Source organism: Penicillium nucicola (assembly GCF_028828085.1).
Source record: "Penicillium nucicola strain IBT 29836 chromosome Unknown utg000010l, whole genome shotgun sequence".
In the NCBI taxonomy this organism is placed as follows: domain Eukaryota; kingdom Fungi; phylum Ascomycota; class Eurotiomycetes; order Eurotiales; family Aspergillaceae; genus Penicillium; species Penicillium nucicola.
The window spans coordinates 5,206,794-5,222,970 of NW_026643134.1; the positions used below are offsets into that span (position 1 = coordinate 5,206,794).

The 16,177-nt window shown below is 49.7% G+C and overlaps 7 protein-coding genes across 7 annotated transcripts; 4 read left to right on the forward strand and 3 right to left on the reverse strand.

Annotated features, from left to right (window-relative positions):
* Nucleotides 1-693: 693 nt before the first annotated feature.
* Nucleotides 694-1,299, reverse strand: N7511_010538 (MGR2/ROMO1 family protein; the record flags this gene model as incomplete). Its single annotated transcript, XM_057132915.1, has 5 exons — nucleotides 694-808; nucleotides 882-972; nucleotides 1,022-1,051; nucleotides 1,103-1,129; nucleotides 1,236-1,299. The coding sequence occupies 5 exons, from the start codon at nucleotides 1,297-1,299 to the stop codon at nucleotides 694-696; spliced, it is 327 nt and encodes a 108-aa protein (XP_056980903.1).
* Nucleotides 1,300-2,045: 746 nt separating this feature from the next.
* On the forward strand, nucleotides 2,046-4,352 carry N7511_010539 (uncharacterized protein; the record flags this gene model as incomplete). The annotated part of the gene is made up of 2 exons (XM_057132916.1): nucleotides 2,046-3,173; nucleotides 3,222-4,352. 2 exons carry the CDS (start codon nucleotides 2,046-2,048, stop codon nucleotides 4,350-4,352), a joined length of 2,259 nt encoding a protein of 752 aa, XP_056980904.1.
* A 1,225-nt stretch (nucleotides 4,353-5,577) lies between these two features.
* Nucleotides 5,578-6,331, reverse strand: N7511_010540 (ribonuclease P subunit p20 family protein; the record flags this gene model as incomplete). Its single annotated transcript, XM_057132917.1, has 2 exons — nucleotides 5,578-6,155; nucleotides 6,259-6,331. 2 exons carry the CDS (start codon nucleotides 6,329-6,331, stop codon nucleotides 5,578-5,580), a joined length of 651 nt encoding a protein of 216 aa, XP_056980905.1.
* An 843-nt stretch (nucleotides 6,332-7,174) lies between these two features.
* N7511_010541 (fungal specific transcription factor domain-containing protein) lies at nucleotides 7,175-8,291 on the forward strand (the record flags this gene model as incomplete). The annotated part of the gene is made up of 3 exons (XM_057132918.1): nucleotides 7,175-7,191; nucleotides 7,245-7,417; nucleotides 7,465-8,291. The coding sequence occupies 3 exons, from the start codon at nucleotides 7,175-7,177 to the stop codon at nucleotides 8,289-8,291; spliced, it is 1,017 nt and encodes a 338-aa protein (XP_056980906.1).
* Nucleotides 8,292-8,550: 259 nt separating this feature from the next.
* On the reverse strand, nucleotides 8,551-10,345 carry N7511_010542 (uncharacterized protein; the record flags this gene model as incomplete). The annotated part of the gene is made up of 5 exons (XM_057132919.1): nucleotides 8,551-8,983; nucleotides 9,045-9,734; nucleotides 9,785-9,926; nucleotides 9,983-10,063; nucleotides 10,117-10,345. The coding sequence occupies 5 exons, from the start codon at nucleotides 10,343-10,345 to the stop codon at nucleotides 8,551-8,553; spliced, it is 1,575 nt and encodes a 524-aa protein (XP_056980907.1).
* A 584-nt stretch (nucleotides 10,346-10,929) lies between these two features.
* N7511_010543 (putative beta-galactosidase) lies at nucleotides 10,930-12,686 on the forward strand (the record flags this gene model as incomplete). The annotated part of the gene is made up of 2 exons (XM_057132920.1): nucleotides 10,930-11,245; nucleotides 11,302-12,686. 2 exons carry the CDS (start codon nucleotides 10,930-10,932, stop codon nucleotides 12,684-12,686), a joined length of 1,701 nt encoding a protein of 566 aa, XP_056980908.1.
* Nucleotides 12,687-14,628: 1,942 nt separating this feature from the next.
* Nucleotides 14,629-16,041, forward strand: N7511_010544 (uncharacterized protein; the record flags this gene model as incomplete). The annotated part of the gene is made up of 1 exon (XM_057132921.1): nucleotides 14,629-16,041. One exon carries the CDS (start codon nucleotides 14,629-14,631, stop codon nucleotides 16,039-16,041), a length of 1,413 nt encoding a protein of 470 aa, XP_056980909.1.
* Nucleotides 16,042-16,177: the final 136 nt, after the last annotated feature.

The window sequence follows — 16,177 nt, forward strand, 5'->3', positions numbered from 1 at the left end:
TGGATGTGAACTATCAACAGGAGAAAATATCAAAAGTCCTGAGGTGCATTTTGAGGCCCCGAAACCGATTGGAATGGACCCTAAGTTTACATTGAAGGCCCCTGCCTCTGATTCAGTCAGGTCTGAAACAAAACGGACCTTTGCCAGCTGGACACACCATTCGGACACCGACCTAGTATCAAAAGGCCCGTCGTCTGAATGGCTGTAACATCCGTATCGTGATGCCAAGAAGGAAACGGCTGGTATCTATTGAAGTCGTTCCAGCTTGATTGCTTGATCACTGGTCACAAGGACTGGGACTTGCAGCCTCGTATCTCTTATGCCGCACCTCCTGGGGACTGCATACATTGCCCCGAAGGACTACAGCAATAAGCCATCTTTGCATATGTGAAACGGATTTGAATGGCTGTAAAAAGGATGAATTCTCACATTAACGCTTACAACGGTTGGCGCTTTTATAGAGGATTCGTCGAACGCCAGCAAGTTCTGGGTACCGCTAGTCTATGTACATCGCGTGCTGAAGTAGACAGTAGCCCTGGAACCTGGCCGTTGCAACCGTGGTGGTTTCCTGTCTCCTGAAACCACCGAGAAAACCTCTCAACCAGAGATTATATCGTACAAGGGACGTTGCCAGGGGAGTGGTCATGTCGCATATTTCCCGGGTGTGTCCTAAGACCGCGAGAAAGAGTGTGTTTATTGGCGCAGGGGGCTCTGTCGGGGGAGCATCATCGGGGGTCCGCGGGCACGGAGCCAGGCATCGTTCACAGGTCCTTCGGAGCGAATGACACTACCAATAGACATGAAGAGTCTATGAAAGCTTTTGGTTAGTCCTAGTTTCCTAAGGCATTCAAGGAAGATCTCGGAATATGAAAGAGACATACCCAAAAGTTGCACCCGAACCCAGCATATACTTGCCCAGTGTCCGCATGACACCATTGGGGCCAGCGCCGTACTGGAAAATGGTCACGGTTCCTATGGCTGATCAATATTATGGCAAGTAAGGCAAAGTGGCGTGACTGACCAACAATGAAACCCATGATACCACCGACGGCTAAACTATGATGTTAGCAGGAGCTCGAGGTTAGATGATGCGACCACGTACTGGATCCCATCATGCAACCCATTTTCACTAAAGTGTTGTCAGCCCATCTATTCAAATTCATTGTATTAAGCCATGCGAAAAGGGTCACTCCAGCGCATTGCGATGTATAGCGAGTGAGTTGTAGATGACATACTCTTGTCGAAAGTCGAGGGACCCCCTGGGCCACCTTGGGCGGGAGGACCAGCAACAACAGGCATGATTGGAATTGAGAAAGAGATTGATAAGATTAAAGAAGGTAGCAGCTTAGAGCTGAACGAGAAATCCCGAGGTTGAATGATTCGAGAATGAGCTTCGTTTTCCTCCCCAGCTTCGATCTCCACCTCATCACGTGACAGACAACGGGCGCACACGTGCCCACATACCACGTGACCCGGGGGCGTCAAGGGAGTAGACCAAGTGAGCAACTCGCACTTGCCCAGATCCTTGATGGCAACACTCCACGATCTCTGACCTCTTTTCTCCAAAAATTTCCCCAGGGTCAGAAGCCTGCGCTGAGGCGGTAGTGCCGTCTTGAGCTTCCGTCACCTTTTTGGGACGTGTGAAGCCGCCCACGATTCGGCACCTCCCTCCTTGGTCCGGGCCAATATTACACCTCAACATTTTTCAAATCATTTTCCAATAGTGAGTATACGACCAGCTGAGATTAGCCTGAGCGTGGAGCGAGTCCAGCCCGAGACATCGAGTGGAGGTCCTAATTTATGTTACCTTGTTCAGACGACACTAACGCGACCGTCCTGCTTTTAGCCGGGCAGCTGAGATTGAATCACCCTTGCGCGCATTCAATTTCCACAATACCTTGGACTTTTCCAGATCTTCCAATACGTCTTATTATTCGCCTCCTAGACCGTCTCGAAAACAATCATCCTGTTTCCAATTCGCGACCGTGGACGCGCCGATCTAGACATCTTCCGTTGCTTCGACTCACCTGCGAGTATCCTTCTCCATGACTGCTGTGGCATCTCCTCCTAGTGTAGAATCGGGGTCTCGCTTGGGATGGTACAGCTCTGGTAACGGGGGACAAGGAGCATTGTCTTCAGTCAACGCGGACGACGTGTCACGGATGTTCATGCCACGGAAGCAGGTCCAACGATCAAATTCCTCTTCCTCTATCGGATCGTCTTCTACCACGTCGACCGTGTCCGCTTCTCAAGATACACATGCTGCGCAGAGTTCCGATACCGAAGGAACTTGGTCATCGAAGAAGAAGCCCGCGCGGAATCCTTGGCCCAGCTCGAAGTCCGAACCAGTATCAGGGGTAACGAACACGAGATCTCAAGCAGTACCTGCATTTACCTCGGGCCCAACTGCGTCCTCGACAATGTCTGCCATGCATCAACCTCCGTCCATCGTCCCGTCGCAGACGGCGAATATGCTTTATCCCTCCCCGGACCAGCAGAATGGTCAGCGGGGGCCACCCAGACAGTCCGCTGATATGCCGGTGATCTTGGCTCTGATACCAGTGAATGGTACCTTTGAAAAAAAACAAATCAACGTGCCAATTTACCCTGACGTTATGCGAATCGGCCGACAGACCAACGCCAAAACAGTTCCTACAGCTCTCAACGGGTATTTCGACTCCAAAGTTCTCTCCCGACAACATGCTGAGATTTGGGCCGAAAAGAATGGCAAGATTTGGATCCGAGATATCAAATCATCTAACGGCACATTTGTCAACGGCCATCGGTTGTCTCCAGAAAACCGCGAATCGGATCCGCACGAGATACGTGAAAACGATACCCTGGAACTTGGTATTGATATCGTCAGCGAGGATCAAAACACCATTGTTCACCACAAAGTCTCAGCCAAGGTTGAGCACGCCGGTCTCTACGGCAGCACCCCTAACATTCTTGATCTGAACTTTGGAGACCTGGATCCCGCCTCTGGAGGCGGGCTTCTTCCTTCCCCTTTGAGCCAACCTCTTTCGCATCTACGCAGCCGAGCTGGTAGCAATGCTAGCAACCGAAGTAACCAAAGTGTTGCCAGTACTCAGCTCAATGCTATGCACCAACAACGACAGATGAACTACTGGAACTCGCCAATCTCTATTGAACAGGTTGTCAAGCGACTCACGGTATGCTCAATTTGATATAGACACGAGGATTTTGCTGACACATCCCAGGGCGAATTGAAATCAGCAAAGCAACAATCGATCGATCTTGGCCAGACCGACGAATTCTTGACTACCATTATGAAACCAGGTTACTCAGAGAAGGACAAGATGGCCAAGCCATCCCCCCTAGAGAGCAGTGCTCACCGACAGATGAATGGCCGACCGAAAATGCCACGGGTTGACTCTTTCTCGAGGTTTTCTGATCCTCCAGCCCCTCCACCCCAACAACCTTTACCAGAGAAACCCGATGCGCCACCGCGTAGTGCATCTGAATCATTTTCTCCTTTGAAGCGCAGCGATACAGAGAAGCCCAAAGGAGGCGCGGGCTCTCCTGTCTCACGCGACTCGAGTCAGATCTTGTCCCTTATTGAAGCACTATCTTCCGCCAAGCGAGAGATTGATACTCAAGGAACCCGTGTTAAGGAACTGGAAACTCTTTTGCTTCAGGAGCAGGCTGCTCGGAAATTGGCAGAAGAAAGAGCCGACCAATTGGAGATGCGCTCTACATTGGTAAATGGAGAGGCTCCTGTCGAAAATGGCATTATTCTCCATTCAGAGAATACCCAGGAGAAGCATCAGGATGACTCGGAAGAAACCGTGCAGGTCAATGGCATTCATCCCCCGGAGACTGCTACTGAAGACAGCGAGGCTCTTGCCTCCGCAGAAGCCAATGCCAGTAAGCTTCAAAGTCGCCTGGATACTATGATGGAAGAGATGGAAGAGATGAGAAAGCAAGTTGCATCTTTCAAAGAACGTGCGGAGAAGGCCGAAGACGAGAGCACACAATCTCGTACATCATTGGCAGAAATGGTTGAAGCGCTGCGTCAGGAACGCGAGAAGGCTTCTGCGTTGGCCGCTGCGAGCAAGCCTGATACAACCCATGAACCAAGCAAAGTTCCGTCGGGAGAGTCTAGTTCGAGCGAGGATGCAACGCAATCAAAGCCGAAGAGCCCGATGCAGCACGTCAATTCGGTTATCCAGCAGAATAAAGAGCTGGACTCTGCGGCTACAGCTTTTGCAACACACCATCGGAACAATGTTCTGGAAGAAGCAAGTCCCTATGCTTCAATCTTTGGCGTGGTATTATTAGGGGTAGGCTTGATGGCCTATCTCAACGGTTGGCAAAAGATGGATAAATAAACCAGCTTCGAATCATTTCCTTCTGGGCTTCGGTGTCTCTTTCTACACGGTTTATTGCATAAGTGCATTGCGTACCTTGACCTTCACTCCTATCTTTGTTCCATCAGATCTCAGCTTCTGCCAGTCATGACTCTCTGGCAATGGATTCCTTGGTCGCCTTATTCTCTGATGAAGATCATCTGTTATTTTTTTTCTTTTCCTGTCTTCATACTCGAAGCCTCACTTATTTCAGCCCACAATCTCTCTTTCCTTTGCCACGAATTTTCTTGATGACGTTCTTCGATGAGATTCTCTATCAACCTCCCCGATGTCCCACCCCCTCTTTCCGGTCATCTCCTTTCGTGTTTGTTTCTCTACCTCCTACTATGTTACTATTAGCCTCTCGCCATTTGGGACTCGGCATCTTCTCTTTTGTCTGTACATGATGGGGGAAAATAAGGATACGTTCATGACTTGCAGCCTCTCTTTGAAACATTTATTTTGATGAAGGGTTTTCAGGCATTATCATTCATCGTGTCATGTCAGCGCAGGGCTTTCTGAGCGTATTATGGAGTTCATTTTCATTAGTATTATTTTCTTTCTCATTCATGCCTATCTGGTTCCGTCGACAGATGTGACGATTTACGCTTTTTCTTCTAAGCTCTTCTGGATTACAGTAGAACTGCTGGCCTCGAGTTGGTGCCCCTCTCTTTCTTGCTAAGTCACTCTAAGTTGAGCATCTACGGCGGGTTAGAGTGAATTTTTAGTTTGCAGATGTGCTCTGGGTAAATTGGTTTTCATAAGCAAGGCTATTTTCGATGTACATGGTTTTGATCCTGGTGGGCCTTGCACAAAAGAATTGCTCCTTTCTTGACTGTACCTGCCCGACCCATGATGTGTTGCGATTGTAGAGAAGCTGCCCTATGGTGGTAAAGAGGGTCATTGGAAGCTCTAGAGCTCAGCAACTGTGGACACCACTCATGTCCTCATCGGAATTGAGGTCCCGGAAAACTAGCGGGTGAGTGATGAGATGATTGACAGCCACTGCTGAATGCGGGTCTGCTCGATAGACAAGATGTGTTTTTGCAGCTTGCTAAGAGATTGCCGGAACATCCTGGGTCGGCCCAAAGGATTATCACAGGGATCGATTCCAGCCAGTGAGGCTTGGCCGGTTGATTCATGTTTCTAAGTCGTAGTCGAGCAAAATGGCTTTCATACCTTCCGTCAAAGCCATGTAGTCTGCAAATCACTTCAGACTAACCGCAACCTCAACCATTTTGACCCATCGTGTACGGCTCTCAGGGAGCTCAGCCTCAGGATCCACGGTAGCAGCAGCCTGGCGCTTCCTCTTCTTCATCGCCGACTTGGACTCTGAGACAGGAAGGTTACTTTGTTGCGTCTCCTGAAGTTGACGCTTTTGTTCCTCTTGCTCTTTCTTCTCTTCATCCTCAACAACGTCATCGACGACGATGACACTTCCAGTCTTCACGCGGACCGAGTACTCAGTCTCTTTCTCTTCGAACCATTTCCCGACATTGAGTGCTTTCTCAATAGCTCGCCCCGTGGCCTTGACAAAGACTTCCTCCCGCTTCGAGGAGATGTTGGCTAGCTCTGCAAGTTTTTGTTTCTCATTTTTGCGCGTGTCTTCCAAGTTGATGTTTGCCGTGGCGCGCTTCTCGGCTTGGAGGAGTAATTTCTGAATGCGCTTGATTGCGCTCATGAATGGCGTACTGGTCGACACATAGACAATCTTAGGGACAGATGCCCCAGCGTATGGCGAGGCAACTGGTGCATGGGGTATGGGGCGCTTTTCGACTTTAGCATCTGTGTAGTCCAGACAGTTAGTCTTCGAAGTCGTAAGGTTGAGCTGTCCAGCAGTCGCATTCACGATCTGGGGACGCCCCGCAGGCGCACGAGGTCAACTTACATTTGGGAAGCTTGACAAGGTCTTGATTCTTCTTCTCGAACTGGAGCTTCTGCTCCAAGGGTCCCTTTCCCATGGCTGGATTATTTCACGAATGAAATGCCGAGTCACGTTTCAGTTGCTTATCGTCCGTTTTTCTGCCGGGCGGAAGCCCCGATATGACCCTCCCCCAGATGGCACCTCCGCCCTGAACAACAATGGGAGGTGAATGAACTATATCATTCTTCGTGGGTCTTTTTTTCTACCTTTCTACAGAAAATGAGTGTCCGCATTGAAGATTTTGTTACACGATTTTGAGTAATCTTAGATAAATAATGGGGGAGTGTCCGTCTGTCTTTGCCGTCCTGTGGTTCGCCGTTATTGACGTACTCTCTTAATGGATTTTATGGAGAGTCATGGCAATGCAGATTCTTCCAAATGTTTCGCACATCGTATTCTCCTTTGCTTGTTACTGGATATGTCGAATGTCCGATGGACTATAAGCCTCACGTGATTCCACCCCTCGATCTTGTACCGCGGTAACCTCGTTTACTTGATAGTTCTGTATCCCAGCAAGCCAAAGGTCGTCATGAAGATATCAACTTCCTGCACACGATGCAGGACAGGCAAACGAAAATGCATCGTGGAGCGGGTAGACCTACCTTGCCAGCTGTGTTTACGACAAAACAAACACTGCTCTTTGGTGAACTCACCTCGAAGACAAAAACATATCCTTCCAAAACTCTCAACTAGCGGCAAAACAAATGACACAGACTTGGGTCTTCTTACTACATCCACTCTACAGGCGGAACTGGCAGTGACATTGACAGATCTCTACTTGAGCCTCATCCATGACAAACCACATACTTTGTTCAGCCCGGTCGTCCTACGAGAACGAGTCCGAGATGGCACATTACCCCGGGCGGTACTATACGGTATAATGGCGATGTCAGCCCGGTAGAAGATTGACCGCTTCGTTTCTAGTTCAACATGACCTGATACATCTATAGTTTCTCGGACGATCAGGAAGTTCGACAAAGGACCAAGGAGTTCTTCTCAGCCGCAAAATTCGCCTTGAAATTGGATATTGACAAGGTATGTCTCGATACGCTTCATGCAAGTATTCTGGTGGGCAACCTTTGTGGAGCTGAAGGAGAGGCTTCAGGCGAAGCCCTATTCTTTGGTAAGAAATGTCAACACTCAAAATTGTGATGGACTAACAAGGAACAGGAGTTGCTTTCCGAATGTCACATGTTTTGCACTTGCCAGAGCCTGATGCTGGAGATGACAGTATCACACAAGAGATCAAGGTGCGAACCTGGTGGTCACTGTACATGATAGACACATGGTCCTCAGCTGGGCTGGATCTCCCCCGCCAAATGTATGACAAAGGCCAAAATCGACTTCCGATGCCCGAAACAAAATTTTGGTCTCTTGAAAGAGGAAATAGTTCTGAAAAAGACGGTCGACTAGGGGTAGGTCTCTGGGGTTACATGGTGATACTCGCCCGAATTTTCAGCCATATCCAGGATCTCCATGTGAAACTTGCAGAGGGAGCTCTAGATGAGCATCATGCTGAAGCAATTACTGAAGAGCTAGCGCATGAGTTTGATAAATATCTTCAAGATCTACCGTCGAATTTGCATTTTACGGTTGATAATCTGAAACAGCATGCTGCTGCAGGCCTCGGGCGGGCCTTTGTCGCGCTTCATCTTGGTTATCACCACTATGCCACATTGCTCTATTTTCAATACTTTGATACACAGCTTGAAAGGACGCCCAGTCGGACCATATTTGTTGCTCGTTGCAAGTACCATGCTGCTGCGTTCAGTGATTTGTTGAAATTGTCTCATGAGACCGAGGATTGTGAGGTCTTTTATCTCATTGTGGCTCATATGACTGTCGTTTCCTCCTCTGCGCTACTGCATACATTGTTATTTGGAAGTCAAGATGAGCTACTCGATACAAGGAAACGGCTTTACCTGAATTTCGAGATACTTATGAAATTGAAGCCATATTGGCCAGGTGTGGAATTGATGGTGAGATCTATCTCATGAGCTCGACGATCGATGAACGCGCCAATTACTAACATTGAAACAGATGGAACGTTTATTCACATTTCAAAAAGTGTGCATGCAGTCCATGGATGAAATCTACACTGTAGACAGGTGGATTGTCAAATTTCTGCTTCATCATGCATTGCCTATCGAGGGTGAAGTCGGAACGCCCAATGGATCCGACTTTGCCGAGCGTGGAAGATTTGCCAGTGATGCCTTGTCAATGCTTCGCCCACCGGAGTGAGTCACCATATAAGCCCTAAGTGCTATTTGTCCCGGGAGTATTCATAGATTTGGTCTCTTGTCGAAGCTCGTTGCTGGCCACGTTTGCATCTTCGCCATCGAACAACGCTGCAATCTCCTCAAGTGTTGGTCCCTTTGTCTCCACAAAGATGAACCAAATACAAATACACTCGACAACCAGGATCGCTATATATACGAAATAGAACCGCCATTTCAGAGCTTCCAGGCCGATTGGGTTGACATACTGGTTGAAAACGGATGACAGAGCTGTCAGGGCCAAACAAACCGCAATACCCTTGGCTCGAATGTTGAACGGAAGAATTTCAGCCACATATGCCACTGTGAGACCTGGCCATGCGAATCCTGCAACACCATAGAAGAGGAATATCATGGCGATCACTGCGGAGCCAGCGCTGTTATTTCCCGTCTGGGCATATACCGCGGAGCAACTGCCCCAGGCATATATCGTCAGTCTCCATCGAATCAAAAGAAAATGGGAAATAGACTCACCCAGTCCAGATAGAAAAGCTAATCAGCATACCAACACCAGCAATCATGAACAATGTCTTTCGGCCAAGTATGTCAACGAGGAAAGCGGAAAACCCAATAGCAACTAGGAAAGACCAAATCTGCAACGCCCCGTTGATCATAGACTGGTCATAAGATGACTCGATGCCAACAGAAGAAAGGATATCGTGAAGGTAATACGATACCAATCCATTACCGGAGCACTGTGAGAAGAACGAAACCAGTGCGATGAGCAGCATTCGCTTTCGATTACCTGGAGTCTGAACCAGGACTTGCCAACCAGCATTGGAATTTCTCTTTTCCATGAGGATGGTCTGTTGAATCTCGTGGAACTCAAATGAACAGAAGGGATCATCTCTATCGCCAGCTCCATGGTACTTGACAAGGATATCAAAAGCTTCATCTGGGCGGTCCTTTGCACATAGCCAGCGAGGACTCTCCGGGAGGAACCAGATACCACAGATTTGTATGAAAGGCATAGCGGCCTGCATACCCACTGGGATCCTCCATGCTGCTTCAGAGGTATATTTGATTGTTCCAAAGACGGTCCATGCAGCAACAATCGATCCCAAATACCACAATGTGTTGTACATTGTTGTCAACTTTCCGCGATGTTGGGGGTAGGCAAGCTCTGTTATGAGCAGAGGGGCGGATCCCTGACTCACGTTTGATCTTGCCAGTCGTCAGTGAAATATTGTCAGCGGATATGAAGTCTCACATACCCAAGACCCACGAGGAATCTTCCTGCCAGGAACATGTTGGAATCGACCGAGGGGACCACCTGGATGATTGTCCCGACAAATAGAATGATCAACCCGATGGTCACACCAGCCCTTCTTCCGAGGAAATCAGCAATATAGGATGCTAGCAGGAGCAGAAGCAGTCAGAAGGATCTCAAGCAGAATGAGAAAACCACATACAGAAGAGCAAAGAAGAAACACCACCAATATTCTGAATAGCAGTGAAAAGACCCAGGGTAGAACCACTCGGGCTATTGAAATCTATTCAAGAATCAGCATCCCATCATCGAAGCGTACAACTCGTCGGTACTCACAATCCTGCCACGGAGTCATAGTCTGAAGCCCATTCAAAAGAGAGCCATCATACCCATTGATCGTTGCACCGAGAAACAGGATAGGCATCATCGGATACAACTTGCGCAACCCACGATGTTTCCACCAAGTAACACGAGGAGCCTCCATGTAGCCATATCCAACAAACTCGGAATGGGCAACAGAAGCCTCACCGGTCTCCAAATGTTTTTCTCCCTTATTCAGATTCATGTTGCAAGGCCATGCAATGTAGTCGAGGATGACTGAGCTCTTCCACCTACATTCCTGGGCCACCAAAGCCTCTTTATATACATATTTCCAGTCGAAATGGCAAGCACCCATCGGACCCCTTAACCAAAACTCAACAAACAACATTCCATGTCTCTACCCTTCCCCGGGTTTCTACCCAAACAGGAAAAGCGGTTGCGGAGAAGCGCCATACTTGATGTTGCGGGGAATCAGCCAATAGACAGCCCTCAAGCCCGCAACATCTGATCAGGTTGATCTGATCCGAGGATTTAGAAGTGCGGGGGTTTGGGAAGTTGATCGATGCGATAGTGCGGGATATCGAACCAATCGACCGTGTTCAATGCCGTATTTTCTTTTTGGACGTGGTGCGATCGCCCAAGATTGGTGTGCAACCCGCCGGCATCTGACTGCATTCCTGTCAATTGTACATGTATGTGGAGGGTCCGATGAGGGGTAAGAGGAGAGGGAGGATAGGTATAAGAATGAATCCATGAAATGGGGTTTGTTGGATTCTCGGAGACCATCATCTCTTTTCTTTTCCGATCTACTTGGAGCTGTAATCTACAATGCTCGTCCCTACCTCTGACATTCCACACCTTCGCAAGACGGAAATTGGCCAGCAACTTATTGTCAATGGCAGGCCTTTTCTTTCTTTAGCGGCTGAGCTGCAGAATTCCTCTTTGACTTCGGCGGAGTATATGGATACTGTCTGGCAGAAGCTTGTTGACACTCATATTAATACTGTGCTGGGATGCGTGACCTGGGAGGACATTGAGCCAGTGGAGGATGAGTTCAGCTTCACCGAGTTGGACAAGGTGATTCTTGGAGCTAGGAAGCATGGACTACACCTTGTGTTGTTGTGGTTTGGATCTTTCAAGAATGGTACGTTCCTTGTCTGGATGTGCATGCTAGACTTCTCTGATACCAAGCTCGTCTAGGTATTTCTACATACGTACCCCCGTGGGTAAAGACAAACACCAAGCGGTTCCCTCGAGCGAAGCTACGCAAGGCCGGCGGTGTACTCCAGACCGGCGATGTGCTGTCCATTTTCCATGGGGAAGGATGCAAAGCCGATGCCAAAGCGTTCTCACGCTTGCTGGCTCATATCAAAGAAGTGGACGGGGCTCATTCGACTGTGCTGATGGTCCAAGTCGAGAATGAGACTGGCTTGCTGGGTGATTCTCGTGATGGCTCTGCTGTCGCTGAGAAGCGATTCCTCGAGCCTGTTCCGGAGGATCTGGTGCAGTTCCTAAAGAAGGACTGGGAAGCGCTCCAGATTGATCTTAAAGGCAACTTGGATTATTTCCAGACCCAGGCTAGTACCCGTGGAACATGGGAACAGGTCTTTGGCAAAAGCCCTCATACCGATGAGCTCTTCATGGCGTACCACTACGCCAAGTATCTCAACCAGGTTGCTGCAGCTGGCAAGAAAGAGTACCCTATTCCATTCTATACGAATGTCTGGCAGAACTACGTCGGCGAAGACGGCGATAATACTTTCCCAGTTGTCGTCGGTGGAGGTGGACATCCAGGTGATTACCCATCTGGCGGTGGCACCAGCAACGTTCTTGATATTTGGCAGCAATTTGCACCATCGCTGGACTTTATTGCACCGGACGTCTACCTCAATGACTACGCAATCTCCTGCCGTAAATACCGACACCGGAGCCAGCCGCTCTTCATCCCTGAGCAGCGTCGGGATGAATACGGGGTCCGACGTATCTGGGTAGCATACGGATCGTTCCAAGCCATTGGAGTCTCGCCCTTTGGCATCGACACCTTGGAGCCTGCCACAAACCCATTCACCAAACACTATGGACTCCTAGACTCAGTATCCCAAATTGTGTTAGACGCTCAGACCAGGCCGAATGCCTCGGTTGGTTTCTTCTTCGACGAGCTAGCCACGGATGGCTCAGATCCGTCCAGTCCGGTGATCAAGCACTGGGCCGGCTACGAAATCACCATTGAGCGCTGCTTTGTCTTTGGCAAAGCCGGACCGGGCGCAGGCATGGTCATCCACCGAGGCGGAGGAAAATTCCTTCTGATCGGATGGGGCTTCCAAGTCCGTGCACGCTCTTTGAGTCCTACGAGCAGCTTCACCGGCTTCTTGCGGTTTGAAGAGAAGATGGTCGCGAACAAGGAAACGGGAGAGTTGCGGACTCTGCGTGTTCTGAATGGCGATGAGACTCGGAGTGGAATCTATGCTATGATGCCCAATGAGGAACCTGATTACGGGGGATTCCCCATTTGTGTTACTATCCCCGCGCGCACGATGATCGCCGAATTGGAGGTGTACTCCGTGGATGAGACGGATGACGAGTAGCGAGGAAGTCCTCTGTCAAATCAGCTGGCGGTGCATGTATTTCGTATAGAGCCTCAGAGAATCCAACACCCCCTGATCGAAACTCCAGCGTTCATCTCCGATAGGGAGGTCCTCCGTAGAGGTCCAAGTGTCTTTTGGGCCCGGCGTTCACCCGAACATCCGGTAGCTGGAAGACCGATGAGATGCAAGTCCGGTCCGTGACGCAATGATCGCCTGAAAAATTGCAGTGATGCAGTGGACTTTTTCCCCCCTGAGGCCAGTTGACGTATCGGAACCAAATCAACACGTTGACGATCTTCATGTCTGGACTCGAGGGATCGGCAGGGTGCCGTGAGCTGAATGACAGTCAGCTGATATGCACTAGACTCACTTGGGAAGGTCCAGTTGGAGCCGATCATTCTTTGTTTTTGGGGTAAACCGTTATGGCAAGAAACGGCGCTGTGCATTGTTTGAGGCTAATTTTTGAGCTCTCACGGGTCAAACTAGAGAGGTGTCTAATTTTTCCAGTTGACCTGTTGGTTGGCATGAAACCGAAGCCAAACCCCCCAACGCAACAGGGCAACCGAGCCACACAACAGAGGCACGAGATCTCTCTGGCCTGAGGCAGAAATGACGGCCCGCCAACCATGGAACTCGGCCCTGGGCCTTGATTTGGACCATGGAACTGCATTCCCATTGGGGATGTTGACAATCGGGGATATGCTTCCAGTCTACTCCGTACATCTGCTGTCTACTCGTGTACAAATACGAATGGCAAGATGCACTGCCATTTTTTGATCCAATTCTGTGCGGTCCCGGAATCGTGGTAGAGGCGGTTTCATCGGGGATTGCGTGTGAGCCCCACACCAGATCCAAGCGAAAGATCTAAGAATAAAGGGAATTATTGGATGAATTATTACCAAAGGTGATCGAAAGTGAAGATCCTCTGCTTTACGGCAGACAGTTGTCGTTTCTTTTTTTTTTTTTTTTTTTCTTTCCTCATCTGGGGGGCGAATATTATATGTGGCCACCTTAAAAATAAATCGTACGCAAGCTCAAGGGAGGCAAATCTCTAAATTGACCAGTCCCATGACAAAGTACACACAATTGACAGAACCAAAAATGTCGGCTTAACGGCTGCCTATCCCCCGTTCCCGGAGACCAGAAGCCGTATGCAAGGCACATAAGCAGTGCAAGGGAACAGAAATCTCATCATAGGCTGGAATGAATTTAGGGGGGCTTAGAACCTACCTAGATAGGTCAAGTGTATACCGGGGCGGCGGGAAAGCAACGGCTGTCTAAAGCAAACCCAGAACCCAGGGACCTATGATGATGCGACGCTGGAGTCTCCCCCCGGGTCTGGACTCGGAAGCCCTTAATTAAAATGTCGGACGGGGCAAACATCGCTCGCCTTTTTAGTAGGCGATTTCCCCTCCACTTTTACCACTTTTACTACTTTTGCCATTTTCATCACTTTCATCAATCCCTTCCCTCGTTCACTGTTCGCTTCTTTACACTCTTTCCCTCATTCGACGTATCATTGCGTTTCATTCGGAAGCTAGCTCCCGACGCCCGCTCTTCACTTTGCATACACATCAGATCTGGCGTGCAGGATATCTATCGAATCTGCATTCTGATTGGCTCTCCGGTCTTCCAAGGGATATCTCAGACAAAGAACACCCGCCAGCCTCGAAAGCTTTTCCTTTGGACGTGACTGTCTCAGACATATCGAGACGCGACCAATCGGGCGCCCGTGTCTGCCTGCGTTTCCTCTTTGGGTGTATCAGGTCTTCCCCTCCCTTGGCTGGTTTTTGAGCTATCCCAGCCGTCGCGATCCGGTTGATAACTACGGCTTTGGACCGTCTGGACGTTCCATTTTTCTCTCACCTTGCTGTACAATCGCTCTCTGTCATTCTTTCATCGCGACGCCTGTCTCGTCATACGACTTTCCAAGTTGCATAGCATGTCTCCCGACTATGAATCACTCGATGCCCCCGATGGGTCATCGTTAACCTGGATCTTTGATCATTGCTTGCGTTACGCCGACCAATACGAAATCTCTCTTCGCGCTGCTTACGAGCTCAACTGCCATCCCACCAAAAGCACCATGGCAAGCTCCAACACTCCTTCCGTGTTGTCTCGCAACTCGGTGTGGTCGAAGGCATCCAAGTCTACCCACCGCAGCTCCGACACGCCTTCTTTTGATGGTGATGCCAATGCCCAGTTTCGTGCATTCCTCACCCGTACTGTTTCCCAACTGCCTTCCCAGCCCTGCTCGCTGCCTCCGAGCTTCACTACCTCTTTTGTGCGCCGTTGCTTCTGTTTGGACCTGGCCGAAGTCGACTTTGCCCAGGCCTTGACTGCCCTTGATTACCTGAAAGATCTTCAGGACCGTTGGAAGAAGGAAATCGATGCCGCTTTCCGTCGCTTGAATGTGACTGCCGATGATGCTCGGGATCCTAAGAACTCGGAGCTGGCTCGTCAGTACCCTGGTGTGATGACCTGGTACCAGGAAATCAACGGAAAGGCCCGCATGATCGACTTCTTGTACACTCAAGTCTATGTCGGTCTCCGTCGCTGGATCTTGATCAATGAAATGATGCTTGAGCCGTACAACAAGCCTAACTGCCTGGCTCTTCTCAACACGCTACTGCCACCTGTTCACGCCGCAAGTCTGACTCCGACCCAGCAACTCGCACCAAAGACACTGGAAAACCACCGCGATGCATTCTTCACTTTCATCATCAAGTTTGAGGAGAACCCCAGAATCTTGGACCCTATTATGAAGCAAGGCACCCGTCCGGGTGATGACAACGCCTGGCCTGCGGTGTACGATACCATGGACAGATACCTGACTGCCGTCGTCGAGGTGATTGACGAGTGCGCCCTAATCAACGACCGATCTGAAGTCGCCAAGAGCAGCTCGCGCCGCACCGATTCGGGAATCAGCTTCGCCGCCTCTACCTCGCGCCCAATTTCCCGCCCTTCAACCTCCTACTCCCAGGAATCCCAGGACAGTGAGAAGCCTCTTCCCAACTTCCCCGCACCCCCTGTCATGAGCAAGCACGGATCCATCTTGGAGCGCTTCGCCAGCTCGATGTCAGGGTGGACCAAAAAGGATTCTAAGAAGGATCTCAAGAAGGAGCAGAAGAAGGAGCTGGCCCGGAGCCTCAAGAAGATGAAGTCCTACAAGGATATATCCGGTCGCCCTGATAGCTCTTCCAACCCGCAGCAAACTTCGCCCAACTTCAACACAAAAATGCTCTTCGATATGACCGAAGAGAAGCGCCAGCGCCTCATTGACGAGGCCAGAGCTCGCAAACAAATCGACGCGCCCGCCCACATCCATCCTGATGCCATTGCCGTGGCCATCTAAAGGCGCGCTGGACTACACCATTTCCAACTATCCTCTTTCCTCGTTCACGGTTTTTTGCAAATCCTCAATGCAGCCGTCCCCCCCTGCATATCATCATCAATACACAGTCTCTGTTGTACAGAGCCAGCTGGAGCTG